A 20,456-nucleotide genomic window follows, 5' to 3' on the forward strand; every position below is an offset into this window, starting at 1 on the left:
ACACACACACACACACACACACACACACACACACACACACACACACACACCATGATGCTTCAGGCTCCTTTGTAACTTCTTACATGTTCTGCACTGAAAGAATGTCTGAGTGAGGATTCACAGAGTAGGATCCTGCAGGCATGGCGTTGATCAAACAGAACATTCATCCAGTAAGCACGCACACACAAACAGCCGGCAGTTGATTTTTTTGCTTGTATTTTAAAGGCCACATATTACACTTGTCACAAGTGATGCTTTACATGTCATCTTAAATGTGTAAACACATTGTGTGACAGCGTGCCTCGAGAGAAAGCTGCCACTCAAACGCTCTCCCCACCACACCTTCTCAGGTAGCATCCTGATACCCAAACCCGTGTCGTTCTTCTCTCTCCTGGTCCGTGCCACCGGCTTGCACAGCCTTCATAATTGTTTGTTGTGTGCTGTTGAAAGATCGCGCCCAGCACGCAACGAGTCTGCCAGCCCTCCCCAGCAGCAGATGTGTCTCGCCATGGATCTGTAGCGATCGAGAAATCACAAGAAAACCTTTCAAATAGAGGGGGATGTGTCTGGATGGCAATGTTTTGGTTTATTAAGTCAAACTTAACCTTTGAATGCTGTTTACTTACCCTTTAGCTATTGCAGTACAAATGAGCTCAAGACAAGTTTTTTTCATTTTTTGTGCTTACCAGAATCTACTTGATCTTTGATAATCATTCATCTTAGATTTTATTCCTCCATTTTTCCAAGTAAGGTTACAGATTAGTTCAACCCGTCAAATGTTTTCGACGGTATACAGCTATATATTTAAACGTACTGGAAACCAATAAATCATTCATTCGCTTCTGAAGGTTATTACATTAGGATATATATTAGGCATCAAAACAGCTTGAGGGTGATACAATTCAGTCTGTCTATTTTTGTTTTCAAACTATTTGGGTGGAGTCAAAAGTTTGAACGCTTTACATCAACAACACATAGCCTCTCTTTGCACCTCAAGCTGATTGGCTGAAACCCCATACATTGACACTCCTTTTCCCTGCTCCTTCATTACCACTAGGAAAGCAGTGTTCTTTTTTAATCTTGGCCAATTGCTTGATTTGCCAGGCAATAGCTTGTTTAAAATACTTGTTGTTCTTGTTTGGAAGATGGTTCATTGGTCGCAATCTTACTTGGCATAAAATCACAAATATGGTTCAGTATTCTGCAGCTGTTTTTTTCAATTGGGTAAAAACTGTGTGTACCGCACACTGCAAAATGTAAAAAAAAAAAAAGCCTCAATAACTTTTCTTTACTGAACCAATAATTGTAAGACAACACATGTTGTTGGCATCTAGAGCTTTTCCTTGTCCTTTCTTTCCCTCACAAATGTGTATTTTACTTTATGAATCATACTCCTCATTAATAAATCACAGTTTGTACGATTTTTATTGCATCAAAGCGGCATGTGTTTGCTATGTCTGGCCTGGACTTATTGTTTATACTTGGAAGTTGGGTGTGAATAAGATGTCTGTATGCAGGCATGTTAAACGCTGTGTAACGCATCACAATAGTTAACAAATGTATTCACGGTGGATGAGGGGACGTATTTTCGTCCACAGCAGGGACAGCATGTGCTAGCACATGCTGTATGCACGCACGCAGGCATGCTATGAGTGTGTTTGTTCACGTTTAAGGTCACACATTATACCAACAGGTGTGGGATTGATCAGCCGTTAAAAGCCGAAAATCTGCCTCTTCTGACATTACAAGTGGGCGTGTCCACCTAGATGCGTGCTGCATAGATCAGCCTACCAGCCTACCCAGGGAACTGTAGCAAGCGTTGCTCATCTATCCATCATACAGCTAGGTGGACACAACAACTTGTGGTGTCAGAACAGGCAGATTTTAAAAACGGCTTGTAATGGCTAATCACACTCACACCTGGTGGTATAATATAGGACCTTTAAGTGAGGATATTGTTCCATTTGAGCTGTTATTGCAGTCATCACTGATGGAAACACAAACTTGTAACAGTTGACCCCTGCCACACATCACCTTGGCGGCTTTATCGGGCACCTCTGACCACCGCAACACAGGTTGATGATGTTAAACTGCATTAATGCAGTGTTGTTACAGTCAGAGTGGGGGTTCAGTGCTGGCCTGTCACAGCTCTCCAGAGTCTGTGTGGTGATGGCTGGTTTGACCTGTGTGCATTGATTGTCCAATGCCCACGGTGTAAAGCCTCACCCAGCCACAGTGTCTGATCCATCTGATTCTGAACCAGCCTTCAACCACACACACACAATCCAGATATATAGATTCCACAAACTGCAATCCCTGCCCTAGCCCATGACCTACGAGAAAATGTATAAGATCACAATGTAAATAAACAATGGATCCCATTTCATTTCGATGCGAACGCGTGGGAGGCGGTAGTGTTTTAACGATTTATTCCTCAAAAGGACAATTCCTTAGCAAAATCACAAACAATTTATCGCTACTGCTTGTTTTAAATCATGAACATTGCATCAGAATCCCAATAACTTCCCGTCCCGGCATCGATCCCCTCTCAGTGAAGGATGGCGGTAACGTTTAACATATTGAATTACAGCAGAGTTCAGTTCCTTCTCCTTTATCGCCCAATACATTCTTCCATTATTTCAACCGAGGAAAAATAACAAAACCCTTCCCGTTGTGCACGGCCTCGGGAAGGGAATGAATGAGGATTCAATAGCAACACGTTGTAAAAAAAGCCCTTTCTTTCTGGAGATTTGTAGCCCATATTACCTGCTTTACCGGCAAATTATGGCTGGCTAATATCATATTATAAATCAGCTTGGTCATATATTTCTTTCGCCGCTTCCACCAGCCAGACATCGGATGTGGCAGGTCGCCACATACTGTAGAGAAGATACCTCTAAATAGCCACTTAGAATGTGTGTGTGTGTGTATGTGTGTGTGTGTGTGTGTGTGTGTGTGTGTGTGTGTGTGTGTGTGTGTGTGTGTGTGTGTGTGTGTGTGTGTGTGTGTGTGTGTGTGTGTGTGTTTGTGAGTGCGCGTGCTCTCTCATTAATGAGATATGGGATAGGTGAGGCAAAGACAAGATAAGGGGCCGACAAGACCAGATAAAGGGTAGACAATTAAAAAGTGAGTAGGGGGCAGGAGAAGAGGCGGTTGAGCTAGATCATTTTGAAAAGCCATTCTTAAAGGACATCATATATTTCCATATGACCTGAGTTAATAGCGCCACCATGGCCCACTCGGCCGAAAATACCAAATGAGTAAGAAGCCGAGATGAAGTGAAAAGAAGCACATATGAGTAATGGTTCAACGATAAGGCAACGTTTTGATTAACTAATTTGGTTGAATCCTTCAAATGTAAGGTCATTGAAGTTATTGCCGCATATACTTTTTTGCGAAGGTAATTATAGATGAGTAAAGAGTGAGAGCAGAAAATAACAGAATATACTTCCCGCCATTAGGAATTGTTGAATTTCCCGTGCCTGTGATTGACAGGAAAATGGATTCTCCAAAACCAATCAATGAAGAGATTCCCTGAAGAGTAGGGAGTGATCTAAAATCAAATGTCTCATACAGAGGAAGGTGTAGTCAAATCAAAACAGATATTCACACAGAGCATTTGACTCAATAAATGCTGACATATGTAATTTCTAAAAAATTACACTATAATAATAGTTATTACATTTTACCTACAGCATCTTTGAGTAAAAGATAGACCTATGAATGCAGTCTAAGATGAAGGAGTATCTTAAGCTGTATTCACAGTGTTCAAATCAATTTTAATATGTAATACAATGTAATATACACAGGCTATGAACGCAATCTCTGAAATGCGTGTCTATTCAAATAGGGGAATCGTAGGTGGAAGAAACGATAGACGGTGTGAAGCAGGAAAGTTCAACTGAAAAAAATTACCCAAAAGAAAAAAAAGAAAAGCACCCAAAAGCAGACATTGTTCAACAGAAGCATTTGTCACGCAAGGGTAAAAACACTGTCTCAGCACCCAGAACCACCAGCTCTTCCATCAGGGCACACACTCTCTGGCACGCACACGCACACTCACGTACACACTCGCACAAACTCATACGGTTGCACACACTCTCTCTCAAACTCTCAAACCCACAGACACACACCCTCACCCGCACACCAGAACAGATGGAACACACACACACTCTCATACACACACACACACACACACACACACACACACACACACACGCACTTGCAAGGATATGTGGTTAAAAAAAATATATCAGGTGAAGGGTGGCAGAAGTGCAAAGTGCAGCTGCACTTGCAGTCCATGGGTTTGATCCCCTGCTTTTTGTAATGCTGTGGGACTTGTAAAGCAGCAGTGTGCTAAGTTCTTACTCAACCAAAAGTTGAGTTTTCATGACGTGTCCCTCAAGTGTTTTTCATTCCCCGCAGCAGTTACTCCATCAAACACCAGTATCTTCCAGTTCATTTACACAGGAGGGAATGCCTTCCTGCTGTAATAAATCAAAAACCTTAGCCCCAGCCCCTGGTATTTTTTATGTATATTTCCCTCTCTGCCTTCTACCCTTTATTGCTAATATTTACCCAGAAGTTGTTTGGAAATAACTGACTCACATTTTTGTAAAATTTGCACAAAATACAAGTTAAACCAATGAACTATGGAGTCAGTGATCTGCGATTGCAACAGTTGAATGTTTGTTGAAATGATAAATGAGTCCACCTGTGTACTGACTTACTGAAATTATTTATATATGCTTTTAATTATGAGGTTAATTTATCAGTAATTCAGTGTAGCGGTAACAAAAGCGTTTCAAGATCCATGATCGTGTTTTTATTACATGCATCATTTACTTTGATAAATGTACGGGCAATTATTAAGTCACCGAAATGAGCTTATAATCTTTTCCAATACGAGTGCTTTTGTTTTTTCCATTACCTCCTGTCAGTGATAAAGTACTGGGTACACGCTAATTAATGTTATACAGCCCTAAGCCAAGTCAAGCTTTGAGAGAGGGGAATGGAGAGAGAGCAGGGGAGAGTCAGCTATCGTTACAGTGTGTACATTTTCTACAGTCCATTTTCCCGCTTTTTCCAGATCGCCATGTGCTGGTCGGCAGCCATCATGACAGCAGTCAGGGGGGCGGGGCCCCAGCCATTATGACACAACTCATCTCTACCATGATGGAGCAGGCCAAAGGGGGCTGGGCCCCGGACAGGACCACTGTGTTTTGCTCCTGGGGGGGGGCCTCCCTGGGTCACATCGGGTCCCTTCAATGGGGTCAGGTGAGGTTATTTGTGTTTTAAGAGTGGTGAATGAAGCCTTGAATAATTGCTTGTAGCTTTAAATGTTGATTTAATCACTTATGGTGAGATAGCTTACCAAACAGGCTAAAACGTTTTGGTAACCTTAAGACCTACACAGCTTGAAGAGCTACATGCATCTCTGTGGAAATGGAATGGGCCTTCTGGTTCAAGTAATAAAGTGTCCTGAGCTGAGCAGGTGGTGTGTGTGTGTGTGTGTGTGTGTGTGTGTGTGTGTGTGTGTGTGTGTGTGTGGATGTTTTCGGCATGCAAATGTAAAGCACTTGTCATGGCTCATGGCTATAGTGGCTCTACACGAAGGAAGTCCATTAACCATGTTAATGTGTCTGGAAGGACCTGACTCACACTTGGTTCCTACATAACATTTGTCATTGGGTTGACACACACATTATGCGTGTGTCTATGTGTCTGTTCTCTTTGCTCAAATCTATCTCCTGAAAATGCCCCTTGTTTCTCTGTAAATAATATATGAGGACTGTTGGCAGAATCAATATTATCAAGTAAAAGAAATGGGTGTCACAATCATAAGATTTTCTAAATTTGCAACAATGTGAAAAAGGTCCTTTATATTTGTGATATAATGAAAAAAATAATTCAAATTGCAATGATGTTTATTTCATGAAACAAATTTGATCAATCTTCCGTGCCAAATTTACAATACTATAGACTTTGTTGTATTACTGACAAAAAAAAAGGGGGTTTAGATCTAGCATAATTAACCTTAGCATAAGAGGTTAGGTTAATTCAAATCTTACCAGCTGGGATTGTCTAAATAGGCTAGTGGTTTGTTGCCTTTGTAGCTGTTGTGTAGTAAGTTCAAAGCTGCTCATGTTGTGCCGTTGTGTAGACAGTGACTAATTAAAAGAGAAACAAAGAATGCAGATGCTTCCATACAGCTGATCTACATGATACGATTGATTCATTGGCAGCCTTCAATGCTCTGGGCATGTATACCAATGCTGAGCAGGCCCTGTTGACCACAATTTGGATCGAAAGGACCAAAGAGCCAAGTGACTGTAAAAAGAGGGTTCAATAGGAACAGTTCCGGCAGTCTGCACGTAAGTGTCGAGCAAAGCACCTAACGCTAAGTGTGGCTTCCAGAATATTGCCTGCCAAAATATTGCTAGTGCAGCATTTTCACCTCATGAAATGTCATAAACGGTCAAAATGGCTGCCGCTGATGTGTCAAACAGTTTGATGCTCTGTCTCTCTGATTGTCTTCAGGGGCATTTTGGTCTGCTCCCCTGTTGATTATACCCATTGGAAGTCAAAAATGAACTGAGAGGTTCCAGACAAAAATTGGTCCAGCAATGTCAGGCGGCAATAACCCCTCATTCTGAGGAGAAAGGCACGGGAAAGAAAGGCGATGTTAAAGAGGATGGATTCTTCTTCTAAGAGGAAAATATGTGTTTGCTTTACTTTCCACCAGATTCACGGGGAATCATAATCTTATTATTTTTTTCGGCTAGAGCAGAACAGCATCACATAGTTATTGAATGTGATCGGCTGGAGTTTTGTAAACAATGGTTTTGTTCACAGTTCATTACTGTCCAGATTCCGAACGTCAGGAGGATGTAAAGTAAACCCTAGCCACTGCTTTACAGAGATGCGCTCATAATCTTGCCTTTTCCTCGACCCTCTGTAGTTGGTGGTAATTGTCAGAGATTGACGTAGCGCACTGGAATTCAACCAGGCTACCCGTTTGGCATTGTTGGAGTGGGAGCGTTGTTATACACCCAAAGAACTGCGTAGCAAAGATCAGATGAGAAAAACTGTTAAGGACTCCACTGTGATTCCCAACCAGAGAAAGATTTATTCTCCAACAAGCTTGTTAGCCTCACGTGTTCAGGGAAGTGTTCATGAACCTCCACACACTGAGACCAATCTCGTTAATTTGGACTGATTCTAATGTGTTGTTCTTAAGGCAATCTTGTTCCGCAGCGCAACAACGTGGTATGAAAACAAAGCAATGAGGCCGCCCTCCCCATCAACCAGCATCACGTTCTATTACTTCAATGTGCATAGCATGCACATTAAAACAGACTGCAGTTTTACCGCCTGCGTCGTACAGCTGGATCGTAAAATTATTAAGCGCCCATTAACGAGGCTATACAGTGGAAGATTGGTGGCCAATCAAATAACAGTAATTGAGCACTAATTAACATAGACTACTGGCATTGTGTCTAAAAGGTGAATCACGTGGCTTTGTTTACCCACCGTTGTGTTGCAAGCTGTGATGTATCCTTTCATTCTTTGATTGGTTCTGAAGACTACAAGAAATGCATCTCGCCACCAGTTGTACAACTTTACCTATATTTATTCACCTGTATATATTTCACCTGTAACCCTATAACCTCCGCCAACAATGAAAGCCCTTGAGAAGCATGTAAAGAGCCGCAGATGGGTCGGTTTATTTGTGAGGATAACTAAATGTGTGTGTGTGTGTGTGTGTGTGTGTGTGTGTGTGTGTGTGTGTGTGTGTGCGTGTGCGGGTGTCCCCTGCCAGGAGCACAGGGTGGTCCTACAAAGCAGTGCGGTGTCCTACGTCAGCCTAAACTCTCCAGTCAGAGGGACAGAGAGGCTAAGGGCTACGGCCTCCCCGGCTCTGCTACAGCTCACCTCGGACATCCAGAGAGTAAGTACACACTCTAGTAGTACTATAGAGACGAATACTAGGATCAGAACTCACCTCTGACGTACAGAGAGTGAGTACACACTCTAGTAGTACTATAGAGACGAATACTAGGATCAGAACTCACCTCTGACGTACAGAGAGTGAGTACACACTCTAGTAGTACTATAGAGACGAATACTAGGATCAGAACTCACCTCTGACGTACAGAGAGTGAGTACACACTCTAGTAGTACTATAGAGACGAATACTACGATCAGAACTCACCTCTGACGTACAGAGAGTGAGTACACACTCTAGTAGTACTATAGAGACGAATACTAGGATCAGAACTCACCTCTGACGTACAGAGAGTGAGTACACACTCTAGTAGTACTATAGAGACGAATACTACGATCAGAACTCACCTCTGACGTACAGAGAGTGAGTACACACTCTAGTAGAACTATAGAGACGAATACTAGGATCAGAACTCACCTCTGAAGTACAGAGAGTGAGTACACACTCTGGTAGTACTATAGAGACGAATACTAGGATCAGAACTCACCTCTGACGTACAGAGAGTAAATACACACTCTAGTAGTACTATAGAGATGAATACTAGGATCAGAACTCTCCTCTGAAGTACAGAGAGTAAGTACACACTCTGGTAGTATTTTAGAGGGGAATACTAGGATTAGGACTGACCTCGGACATCCAGAGAGTATGTACACACTCTAGTAGTACTATAGAGACGAATAGTAGGATCAGAACTATATCTGACGTACAGAGAGTGAATAAACACTCTAGTTGTACTCAGAGACTACTATTTGGATCAGAACTCACCTTGGATATCCAGAGAGTATGTACTCACTCTAGTTGTACAATAGAGACAAACACTATCATCAGAACTCACCTCTGACGTACAGAGAGTAAGTACACACTCTAGTACTACTATAGAGATGAATACTAGGATCAGAACTCACCTCGGACACACAGAGAGTAAGTACACACTCTAGTAGTACTATAGAGAGCATAACTAGGATCAGAAATCACCTCAGACATTCAGAATTGAATACTGCTTGACCACAAAAAATGACTTGACCACCACCACATCTGTCCCTACCAAACCACTGATACTAATTCATCTAATATCACTACCAATTAAGTGCTTTTCCAATTTGTGTATGAGTTCAATCAAGCATTTTTAGCAAAACATTTTAATGCACGAGGCTTAGCCAGAGGTATAGTAATCGTTTTAGCTCATCGCTGTACTTCATCATCAACACCGTCTGTTGCGGGGATCTTTCTGCTGAACCTTTGAACCTGCTCATAGTCGCCATGGCAACCACCCCGTTAATGCATTGCATTTGTCCACATCCTCTGCCAAATGACTCAGTCATCGTCTGTGGTGGATTTGCAGCGATACCATTAAAACGGGTGTCTTTCTATTGTTAGCCACTGTACTTTGGAACCGCCTTACGGAAGATAGTGACCGCTCAACCATCAACACCCAATGAGACGGGGGGAGTGTTGTGGTGTTGGCTTTGATTCTCTGTTCTCTGTTTTCTATAAAAGGTTATCTGCACACAACAGACGTCGGCTTCGTTTAGCATCTCCTGTCCACTAAACAGCTGCAGAGTATGCATGTGTATATAAAGCACGTGATACCTGAACAATCATTACTCTGTCTTACCGTATACTTTGCCTCTCACTCCCACATTGTTTTTTTCTCTTTAGAGGAAAGGAACCTCTAACCATTTATCTTGGGTAATATCCACAGCAATTCCAGTTCTCCTTTGGGTAGACTTCTACCGTCTCTATGGCACAGCCCTTCACAGCCTATTTCCCCCGAAAGGGTTTCTGTCGTGTTTAGCTTGAGCAATGTTGTACCTCCATCCATGAAAACCCATGGCTGGAGGACTAGGAGGTGAGGGGAGACCTCTCAGGTAGGGGACACCCAGGAGGTAGGGGAGACCCCTGAGGTAGGGGGGGCCCATGGTAGGGGAGGCCCAGCGTTGTGCTGGTGACTGCTGGGGACCAGAGCTCTTATCCTCTATGTCTACAGAGTCTCTGTGGTTAACCACGGGTTGTGTCTTTCTGATTGTGCAGCGTGCTTCGTCCGTCTCTCGACCATCATACACCGAACGTCGCTTTATTTCTTTATCCTCAGGTGGATCTTGATTCACGCAGTGCGGGTCTAGTAGATTCAACATCAGGTGCCAGTGCCGTATCCCACCTTTAGGTCTAAGGGCCTTATAGCTGCTTCATTATCGGTGTAAAGTGCTGATATCAGGAAGGACTTACCAGAGAGCTGGCCGTGGTCCAGAGTCAATGCATTAGCAAGAATAACCCCCAACTTCATCCATCGCGCCCCACCCCGCAGGTATTTAGGAGACGGCGGGTGCTTAAGTGTGTCATTAATCATGTTTGGGGGCCGTGTTGGTGTTTTTTGCGGGGGGACCGGTAATGCCCTCCTACTTATCTTACTTGCCAGCACGGCAGGTCTACTTGTTGTTGACTTCAGAGTTGGAGACGCAAAAGAAAGAGAGAAAATAAAAAGAAGCGGGTGCTTGGGAACCAATTATAATACAAACACAAATAATTTTTGTGTGTGTGTGTGTGTGTGTGTGTGTGTGTGTGTGTGTGTGTGTGTGTGTGTGTGTGTGTGTGTGTGTGTGTGTGTGTGTGTGTGTGTGTGTGTGTGTGTGGAGGGGATGGGGTCACAGTGAAGGAATGAAAGAGAAAGAGTTGGGTAGAGCGATGCTGTGTGTGAGAGAGAGAGCACGAGAGAGAGGGAGGTGGCGGGGGAGAGAGAGTGTGAACAACAGGATGTGGTGTGATTCATCCAGAGAACAATGCACAACAAACGGACAGACCTGTCCTTTAATTGGGCCCTGTTTCACAGGATGTGTGTCTGCGTGTCCCTTTAGTGGCGTGTGTATGTGGGAGGACGCCTGCTAACGGCTGCCTCCTTTAAAACAAAATGGATTTGGACATCGGCGGACGGAAATAGGATCTGGCTGGGTGTGATTCACTGCCTCGCTGTCCTCACTCAATTTGTGTGCGTGTGCATGTGTGTGTGTCTCTCTCTCTAACTCTCTTGCTCTCTCTCTCTCTCTCTCTCTCACTCCTTATCTCTTTGTGTACCTCTGTGGGTGTCTCTCTCACTCTCTCTTACTCTTTATCTCTATCTCTTTATGTACCTCTATATGTGTGTCTCTATCTTTTTGTGTACCTCGGTGTGTGTATGTGTGTCTCTCGTTCTCTCTCTCTCTCTCTCTCTCTCTCTCTCTCTCTCTCTCTCTCTCTCTCGCTCTCTCTCTTTGTGTACCTACCTATGTGTGTGTGTGTCTCTCTCACTTTCCTTCTTTCTTACTTTCGTTCTTGCTCTCTCACAATCTCTCTCTCTCTCTCTCTCTCTCTCTCTCTCTCTCTCTCTCTCTCTCTCTCTCTCTCTCTCTCTCTCTCTCTCTCTCTCTCTCTCTCTCTCTCTCTCTCTGTGTATCTCTGTGTATAACTTTCTCTTGCCATCTCCCTCTACTTTTCCATGGACCTTTGGAATAGTCAGTTCCCAGTTCCCACTGGAATATATACCTTAACACTTTTGAGATTCTGTAACTCCACTGGGAATACATGCAGTAGTTTATAGGTAAACGGTGTGTGTGTCTGTGTCCTCCAGTAAGAAGGTCCCCTAAGGAGTCGAGTCACAACAAGATAAAACTTTACATCCGTCACGGATGTAACCATCATCCTTAAAAACGCACAAACGTGTTTTTCCGAGCTGACAATAAAGCCATCCTGAAAAAAAAGAAAGTTGGTTGCCAGGAAATACGGATCTGCACACTAGTGTGCCTGTTCCCCAGGGAGAAGTCCTCTGCTGACCACTGTGGCGTATGACAGGTGTTAATTATTTCAGTGTGAGCAGAGCGCCCAGTCCGTCATCCATCATTCATACTTACTTCCTGCAGATACACACCACGCCATAACCCCGTAGTGATCATCAATTTTTAATTTGGTGTGGAGTCTCTCTCTCTCTCTCTCTCTCGCTCTCTCTCTCTCTCTCTCTCTCTCTCTCTCTCTTTTTCTCTCTCTCATCTCTATATCACTCTTATCTATCTTGCTCTCTCACTCTCTCTAACCCTCTCTCTCGCTCACTCTCTTTCTCTCTGTCTCTCTCTGTTTCCCCCCCTAACTATCCATACCAACAAAGGTAATTATCTTTTTTCCATATAATGTATTTCTCTCTCTCTCTCTCTCTCTCTCTCTCTCTCTCTCTCTCTCTCTCTCTCTCTCTCTCTCTCTCTCTCTCTCTCTCTCTCTCTCTCTCTCATCCACATTGTATTGTCTCCCCTGTTGACCTACATCATTGTGGCAGGCTGATGGTATTTCCATGTAGATTCCATTCAACCCCAAAACGGTCAGTTGTAATGTTTTTTGTGAGAACCATGACCGATTACACAACATTAGGATCATTGTCTCTGCAAAACACAGCTGCCCCAACACACTTCTGGTTTTGTTTCATTTCATTCCTTTCTTTTTTGCTTGGTTTTGTTTTCGCATTTGCTGAGGAACCATGTTTCCACCCCTCATATGAAAGCGCTTGAGCGCCCTAAGCAGGTGTCTGAGCTCTCCACCGCCCCCTCTCACATTGCACCCATTGTGTGGACCCCATGCTCACCAGCACTAGCAAGCCAACGATCGAGAACCTAGCCTAGTGCAGAAAGTCATTGCTTTCGACGGTCACCATCAAGTACTGTTTAAAATGCATTGCGAGGGTGAACCCCTTTTAAATAAGGGGTTCACACCCATCGGCGACAACGACTCCTGTCCTAAGATGGACACTCTGGCTTCAGGTCACAGGTCTTTGGGCAGAGAGAGTGTCCTTCTTTTTAATACCGCATGATCAAGACAGTCAACATCCGTTGCCATGTTTTTTTTTTAAAGAAGGTCTCTTTACGAATTTATCACAGATTGAAGATAACCTATAGCCTTGCAAATATACATAATTGCTCTAAGGTGGTATAAATCTTTCATAAATGTGGCTTCCTATCTCTCTCTTTCATTGGGCCAAACAAATGGAAGGTCAAACTCAAAACGCACTCATCTATTACATGATTAATACTGCAAAGAAAGATGGTATGAGGAGTTATTATCTAACGTATAAAATATATTTTGTTTTATCAGTGGAAAGAAATTATAAAGGATTGCTTGCATATAACATTCCGCAATGTGTGTGTATGGGAGCATGATTCTCAAACAAATGCTAAAGCTTAAAGAAGATGGATCACTTAGATATTTAAATGTGAGTGACGGTAGAAGAAGATGAACATTTTGATCTATTTTTTTTTTTTGGTCTTTTTTTTTTATTATTTTGTCTATGTACTATAAAAACTGTAGGAACAGCATTTTACACATTCTGAGGAGTGGGTGGCATTTGCTAACTGTTTGTCCTCTCTCTCTCTCTCTCTCTCTCTCTCTCTCTCTCTCTCTCTCTCTCTCTCTCTCTCTTTTTCTCTCCTCTATTTCTCCCCTTTCTGTTCCCCCTCTCTGTTCCTCCTCTCTCTGTCTCTCCCCTCTTTGTTCCTCCTCTCTGGCTTTCCTCTCTGTCTCTCCTCTTTCTGTTCTTAACATCTGTCTCTCCTCTCTGTTCCTCCTCGCTCTGTCTCTCCTCCCCTCTCTGTTCCTCTTCTCCCTCTCTCTCCTCCCTCTCTCTCCTCTCTGATCCTCCTCTCTCTGCCTCCCTTCCCCCCTCTGTTCCTCCTATCTGACTCCTCTCTCTCTCTCCCCCCTATGTTCCTCCTCTCTCTGTATCTCCTCCACCCTCTGTTCCTCCTCTCGGTCTCCTCTCTCTGTCTCTCCTCCCGCTCTTCCTCCTCTCTCCGTCCCTCCTCCTCCCGCTGTTCCTCCTCTCTTTTCCTACCCGATCTGTTCCTCCTCTCTGTTCCTACCCGATCTGTTCTTCGTCTCTCCGTCTCTCCCCCCTCTGTTCCTCCTCTTTCTCTTCCCCCTCTGTTCCTCAAAGTTTAAAATTAAGAAAAGATACTGCCTGCTTCAGCAGGCAGTATCTTGTCAAGTATAACTTTATTAGAATTTAAAGCATTTTAGAGTGATTCTAACTTGACTTTTTTTTTTTGTGCTCACTTTGAGGCCGACATCTTTTGCTGGCATCGACAAGAGGAGGCTTGCTTTTTTGACATTTTAGAAATCGCCATATAACCATTTGATAAGAATCCAGACACGCTAGTCAATCTTTGACAGATAGAGGTGGCTTGCAAGAGCAAGCGCCATTCTACGGCTCTGTCGCTACCCAACTGCCGCAAGAGACGATGTGATTTGTGACAGATACCGTGTCACAGATACCGTTAATACTGATAATGCAGCCCATTTTTGAATATACTAGGACTTGCACTGGTAAAACAACAACTCTGACAAATTTTTAAGTTGTGTAAATGCTCTTAAGAAGTGCTGAAATTGTATTTAGAGGTGGGTAAATGCTATTTCAGAAATGTAGGAGGTGCGTCATCACTGTATAAGTGTTTTAGCCTCCACTGAGGCCCTGATAACACAAACGAACCCTCATACACACATTTCAAAAACACAAATCGGCTGTCGCACACCAAACGTGAACACGTACATATGTCATACACACACACCTTGATAAACACCCAGAAAAAAAAATGCACACACACAAACACATGCTCCACCATGGCAACACATGACTCCCCGCCCCAAAAACTAATTTCCAAGCTGTCATACATCAAGCTGTGTCCAACTTTTTGAAACAAGGAATTCATCATGATTAACATACTTCATTACAAACCCATTGATTAAACATTGTCTGAACATGTCTCACACACACACACATGTGTGCGCACACACACACACACACACACACACACACACACACACACACACACACACACACACACACACACACACACACACACACACACACACACAAACACACAGACACACACACAGTCCACAGTCACACAGTATTGCTAACATGGCACATATCCTGAATGGGAATGATGTAAAAACACCACCTTGGCTCTTGGGTGTAATTATCGCATCATGTTGTCATTTCACAGCCTCCCGGAGTAACTTGACCCCCACTACGGCGAAACCCATACCTTGTTAGGACTATTAATGAGTATTCTGAATGGTGTGCTGTATATGCAATTAACTTCGGAGCTGTGTGAGTGCTTAGTTAAACTTTTGGAACGCTTTGATATTCAAGTCTTACATACCGTCGCTCCATATTGCATCCTCAGACACGAAAGAGGATTAGCATTCTAAAGCGGTTAGCATCCATAGATACAGCATAGTGGATGTGGACGCCACCAGTTTGTAACATCCTCCTCATCGTCATCCGCTTATCCGGGGTCGGGTCGCGGGGGGAGCAGCTCAAGCAGGGGGCCCCAGACTTCCCTTTCCCGGGCCACATTGACCAGCTCTGACGGGGGGATCCCGAGGCGTTCCCAGGCCAGTGTTGAGATATAATCTCTCCACCTAGTCCTGGGTCTTCCCCGAGGTCTCCTCCCCACTGGACGTGCCTGAAACACCTCCCAAGGAAGGCGCCCAGTGGGCATCCTTACCAGATGCCCGAACCACCTCAGCTGACTCCTTTCTAAGTAAAGGAGCAGCGGCTCTAATCCGAGTTCCTCACGGATGGCTGAGCTTCTCACCCTATCCCTAAGGGAGACGCCAGCCACCCTTCTGAGAAAACTCATCTCGGCCGCTTGTACCCGCGATCTCGTCCTTTCGGTCATCACCCAGCCCTCATGACCATAGGTGAGGATAGGAACGAAGATCGACCGGTAGATCGAGAGCTTTGCCTTGCGGCTCAGCTCTCTTTTCGTTACAACGGTGCGGTAAAGCGAACGCAATACCGCCCCCGCTGCTCCGATTCTCCGGCCAATCTCACGCTCCATTGTACCCTCACTCGCGAACAAGACCCCGAGGTACTTGAACTCCTTCACTTGGGCTAAGGACTCATTTCCTACCCGGAGTAAGCAATCCACCGGTTTCCTGCTAAGAGTCATGGCCTCAGATTTAGCGGTGCTGATCCTCATCCCAGCCGCTTCACACTCGGCCGCCAGCCGATCCAGTGAGTGCTGAAGGTCACAGGCCGATGATCCAATGAGGACCACATCATCTGCAAAAAGCAGTGACGAGATCCTCAGACCACCGAACTGCAACCCCTCCCCACCACGACTACGCCTCGATATCCTGTCCATGTATATCACAAACAGGATTGGTGACAAGGCGCAGCCCTGGTGGAGACCAGCACCCACTGAGAACGAAACTGACTGGCTGCCGAGAACACGAACACAGCTCTCGCTTTGGGAGTACAAAGATTGGATGGCCCTGAGGATAGACCCCCTTACCCCATACTCCCGCAGCACCTCCCACAGTTTCTCCCGGGGGACCCGGTCATACGCCTTCTCCAGATCCACAAAACACATGTAGACCGGATGGGCATACTCCCAGGCCCCCTCCAGGATCCTTGCGAGAGTGAAGAGCTGATCCGTAGTTCCACGTCCGGGGCGAAAACCGCATTGTTCCTCTTCAATCTGAGGTTCGACGATCGGCCGAACCCTCCTTTCCAGCACCTTGGAGTAGACTTTACCAGGGAGGCTGAGAAGTGTGATACCCCGGTAATTGGCACACACTCTCTGGTCCCCCTTTTTGAACAGGGGAACCACCACCCTGGTTTGCCACTCCTTTGGCACTGTACCCGACTCCCACGCGATGTTGAATAGGCGTGTCAACCATGACAGCCCCTCAACACCCAGAGCCTTTCGCATTTCTGGCTGGATCTCATCAATCCCTGGGGCTTTGCCACTGCGGAGATGTTTGACTACCTCAGTGACCTCCACCAGGGAAATTGACGACGACACACCATCAACCTCGAGCTCTGCCTCCAACATAGAGGGCGTGTTATTCGGATTCAGGAGTTCCTCAAAGTGTTCCTTCCAACGTCCGACGACCTCCTCAGTTGAGGTCAACAGAGTCCCATCCTTACTGTACACAGCTTGGATGGTTCCCCGTTTCCCCCTCCTGAGGTGCCGGATAGTCTTCCAGAAACACTTTGGTGCCGACCGAAAGTCCTTCTCCATGGCCTCTCCGAACTTCTCCCACACCCGCTGCTTAGCCTCCGACACGGCAGCCGCTGCAGCCCTTCGAGCCTGTCGGTACCCTGCAACCGAGTCAGGAGTCCTCCAGGATATCATATCCCGGAAGGCCTCCTTCTTCAGTCGGACGGCTTCCCTGACCACCGGTGTCCACCACGGTGTCCGAGGGTTACCGCCCCTTGAGGAGCCTAAGACCCTGAGGCCACAGCTAGCCACCGCAGCTTCAGCAATGGAGGCTTTGAACACCGCCCACTCCGGCTCAATGCCCCCAACCTCCACAGGAATGCCAGAAAAGCGAGAGACGCCGAGATCGTTTAATGGCCTGTGGCATGTGCCACCGCGACCACTGACATACCATGGCATATGCCGTTCTGGAACGGTAACTGCCGTTCTGAAACGGTAACTGCCGTCACGACCACAGACATACCATGGCATATGCCGTTCTGGAACGGTAACTGCCATTCTGAAACGGTAACTACCGTTCTGAAACGGTAACTGCCGTCGCGACCACTGACATACCATGGCATATGCCGTTCTGAAACGGTAACTGCCGTTCTGAAACGGTAACTACCGTTCTGAAACGGTAATGCCATGGCATATGCCTTTCTGGAACGGTAACTACCGTTCTGAAACGGTAACTGCCGTTCAGGTGGAACGGTAACTGCAGTTCCCAACAATGGTATGTGACACCAGCATAACTCCTCCGTATAATTTCAAGACAGGTATTGCCATAAATGTAAAGGTATATATTTGGTATTTATTGACACAATATCACAACATAACGCCGTAAATAAAGGGATTTACACGTTTCTCTCGTCCGTGCTGTTGTTATGATATTTCCGATCTGTTTGTTGTTGCTTTTGTAATGACAGATGCTTTTGAAAACAGCCGGACTTGCTCCGGTGACGGTAGTTATAGCCTAGCCTTCTAGGTGGCCATAGAGCTATAGTCTATTGCTTTGTTCCAATATCCATACTATCCGCAGTCATTATACTTTATTTTAGTATGACTTCTTTTTTATATAGTTTGAGTACGTAGTGCGTTGCAATTAAGATCAGGGCGAAAGGAAGTGTAGTGAAAGGACCCGGATGGTATACTCAAAACGGTCAAACCGATGAGTGTGGAATCGTGGATTGTACACCTTTCGTGCTCCACGGCAGCGATCTTAGCTACGTAGCTGAAGAGGCGGAGCCAGGCTGAGCCAACGTCGGCGCATTTTCTTTAATAGGTCCATGCATTTTCCACGTATCCTGCATTAATGGAGTCATTTTGTTGTTTTAATAGCTTTATAACTACTATGTGTAAAGTGTTCACCGTTCAAAGCGAGATGTTTATTGCGGTTGCGATCGTAGTTTCCGTTAGGGGTGGCATTGTAGGCTATGGCTAGACAGTCATCCATTTTTCCACTCGTGTTTTATCAAGATGTTCTAGTGATCCAGTGTCATAAACCTTTCTATATCGACATGATCCAGTGGTATCATGGCATACAGGCCAAAAGTTTTTCCGCTGGCAAGCCAATTATGTTAATCGGAAGTTCCATTTCCTACTGGAACCACCGTTTTTCCGCTGGCATGCCACTCATGTAAAATGGTATTACCAGTTTCTACTGGCACCTACCGTTTTTCCGCTGGCATGCCACTCATGTAAAATGGTATTACCAGTTTCTACTGGCACCTACCGTTTTTCCGCTGGCATGCCACTCATGGAAAATGGTAATTACCAGTTTCTACTGGCACCTACCGTTTTTCCGCTGGCATGCCACTCATGGAAAATGGTAATTACCAGTTTCTACTGGCACCTACCGTTTTTCCGATGGCATGCCACTCATGGAAAATGGTAATTACCAGTTTCTACTGGCACCTACCGTTTGCCAGTAGATATTCCTTTCCTGTGGTATTTGCCCGTTCATACACACATACCACTCATGATTCACAGCTACACAATCATTCTTATAAAAACGGTAGGTGCCAGTAGAAACTGGTAATTACCATTTTCCATGAGTGGCATGCCATCGGAAAAACGGTAGGTGCCAGTAGAAACTGGTAATTACCATTTTCCATGAGTGGCATGCCAGCGGAAAAACGGTAGGTGCCAGTAGAAACTGGTAATTACCATTTTCCATGAGTGGCATGCCAGCGGAAAAACGGTAGGTGCCAGTAGAAACTGGTAATTACCATTTTCCATGAGTGGCATGCCAGCGGAAAAACGGTAGGTGCCAGTAGAAACTGGTAATACCATTTTACATGAGTGGCATGCCAGCGGAAAAACGGTGGCCTGTATGCCATGATACCACTGGATCATGTCGATATAGAAAGGTTTATGACACTGGATCAGGGTTAAATGATAGGAACCTATAGGCCTGCTTAAATTATTTGGTTAAACACCAATAACAACAAATGCAAAACTTAATATTTGGCCTATTGAATAGTTATGAGCTGAAGCAGTCATACAGTATAGGCTTTATTATAGTCTACGCTACTAGAACATCTTGATTAAACACGAGTGGAAAAATGGATGACTGTCTAGCCATAGCCTACAGTGCCACCCCTATAGGGACCTGGCTCTGGTGCACTAACCGGAAACTACGATCGCAACCGCAATAAACATCTCGCTTTGAACGGTGAACTCTTTACACATAGTAGTTATAAAGCTATTAAAACAACAAAATGACTCCATTAATGCAGGATACGTGGAAAATGCATGGACCTATTAAAGAAAATGCGCCGACGTTGGCTCAGCCTGGCTCCGCCTCTTCAGCTACGTAGCTATTAGATCGCTGCCGTGGAGCACGAAAGGTGTACATCAATCCACACTCATCGGTTTGACCGTTTGAGTATACCATCCGGGTCCTTTCACTACACTTCCTTTCGCCCTGATCTTAATTGCAACGCACTACGTACTCAAACTATATAAAAAAAGAAGTCATACTAAAATAAAGTATAATGACTGCGGATAGTATGGATATTGGAACAAAGCAATAGACTAGCTCTATGGCCACCTAGAAGGCTAGGCTATAACTACCGTCACCGGAGCAAGTCCGGCTGTTTTCAAAAGCATCTGTCATTACAAAAGCAACAACAAAACAGATCGGAAATATCCTAACAACAGCACGGACGAGAGAAACGTGTAAATCCCTTTATTTACGGCGTTATGTTGTGATATTGTGTCAATAAATACCAAATATATATACCTTTACATTTATGGCAATACCTGTCTTGAAATTATACGGAGGAGTTATGCTGGTGTCACATACCATTGTTGGGAACTGCAGTTACCGTTCCACCTGAACGGCAGTTACCGTTTCAGAACGGTAGTTACCGTTCCAGAAAGGCATATGCCATGGCATTACCGTTTCAGAACGGTAGTTACCGTTTCAGAACGGTAGTTAC

The 20,456-nt window shown here is 44.8% G+C and overlaps 1 protein-coding gene across 1 annotated transcript in view; it reads left to right on the forward strand.

The window, feature by feature from the left end:
• The window catches only part of LOC132468553 (inactive N-acetylated-alpha-linked acidic dipeptidase-like protein 2), a 128,464-nt gene that overhangs the window by 44,526 nt on the left and 63,482 nt on the right, over nucleotides 1–20,456 (forward strand). The window contains exons 7-8 of the mRNA XM_060066281.1: nucleotides 5,090–5,277; nucleotides 7,823–7,951. Of these exons, the coding sequence (XP_059922264.1) occupies nucleotides 5,090–5,277; nucleotides 7,823–7,951 (317 nt within the window). The remainder of the gene's footprint in view (nucleotides 1–5,089; nucleotides 5,278–7,822; nucleotides 7,952–20,456) is intronic.

This window comes from Gadus macrocephalus, chromosome 12 (assembly GCF_031168955.1).
Source record: "Gadus macrocephalus chromosome 12, ASM3116895v1".
NCBI classification, from domain to species: Eukaryota; Metazoa; Chordata; class Actinopteri; order Gadiformes; family Gadidae; genus Gadus; species Gadus macrocephalus.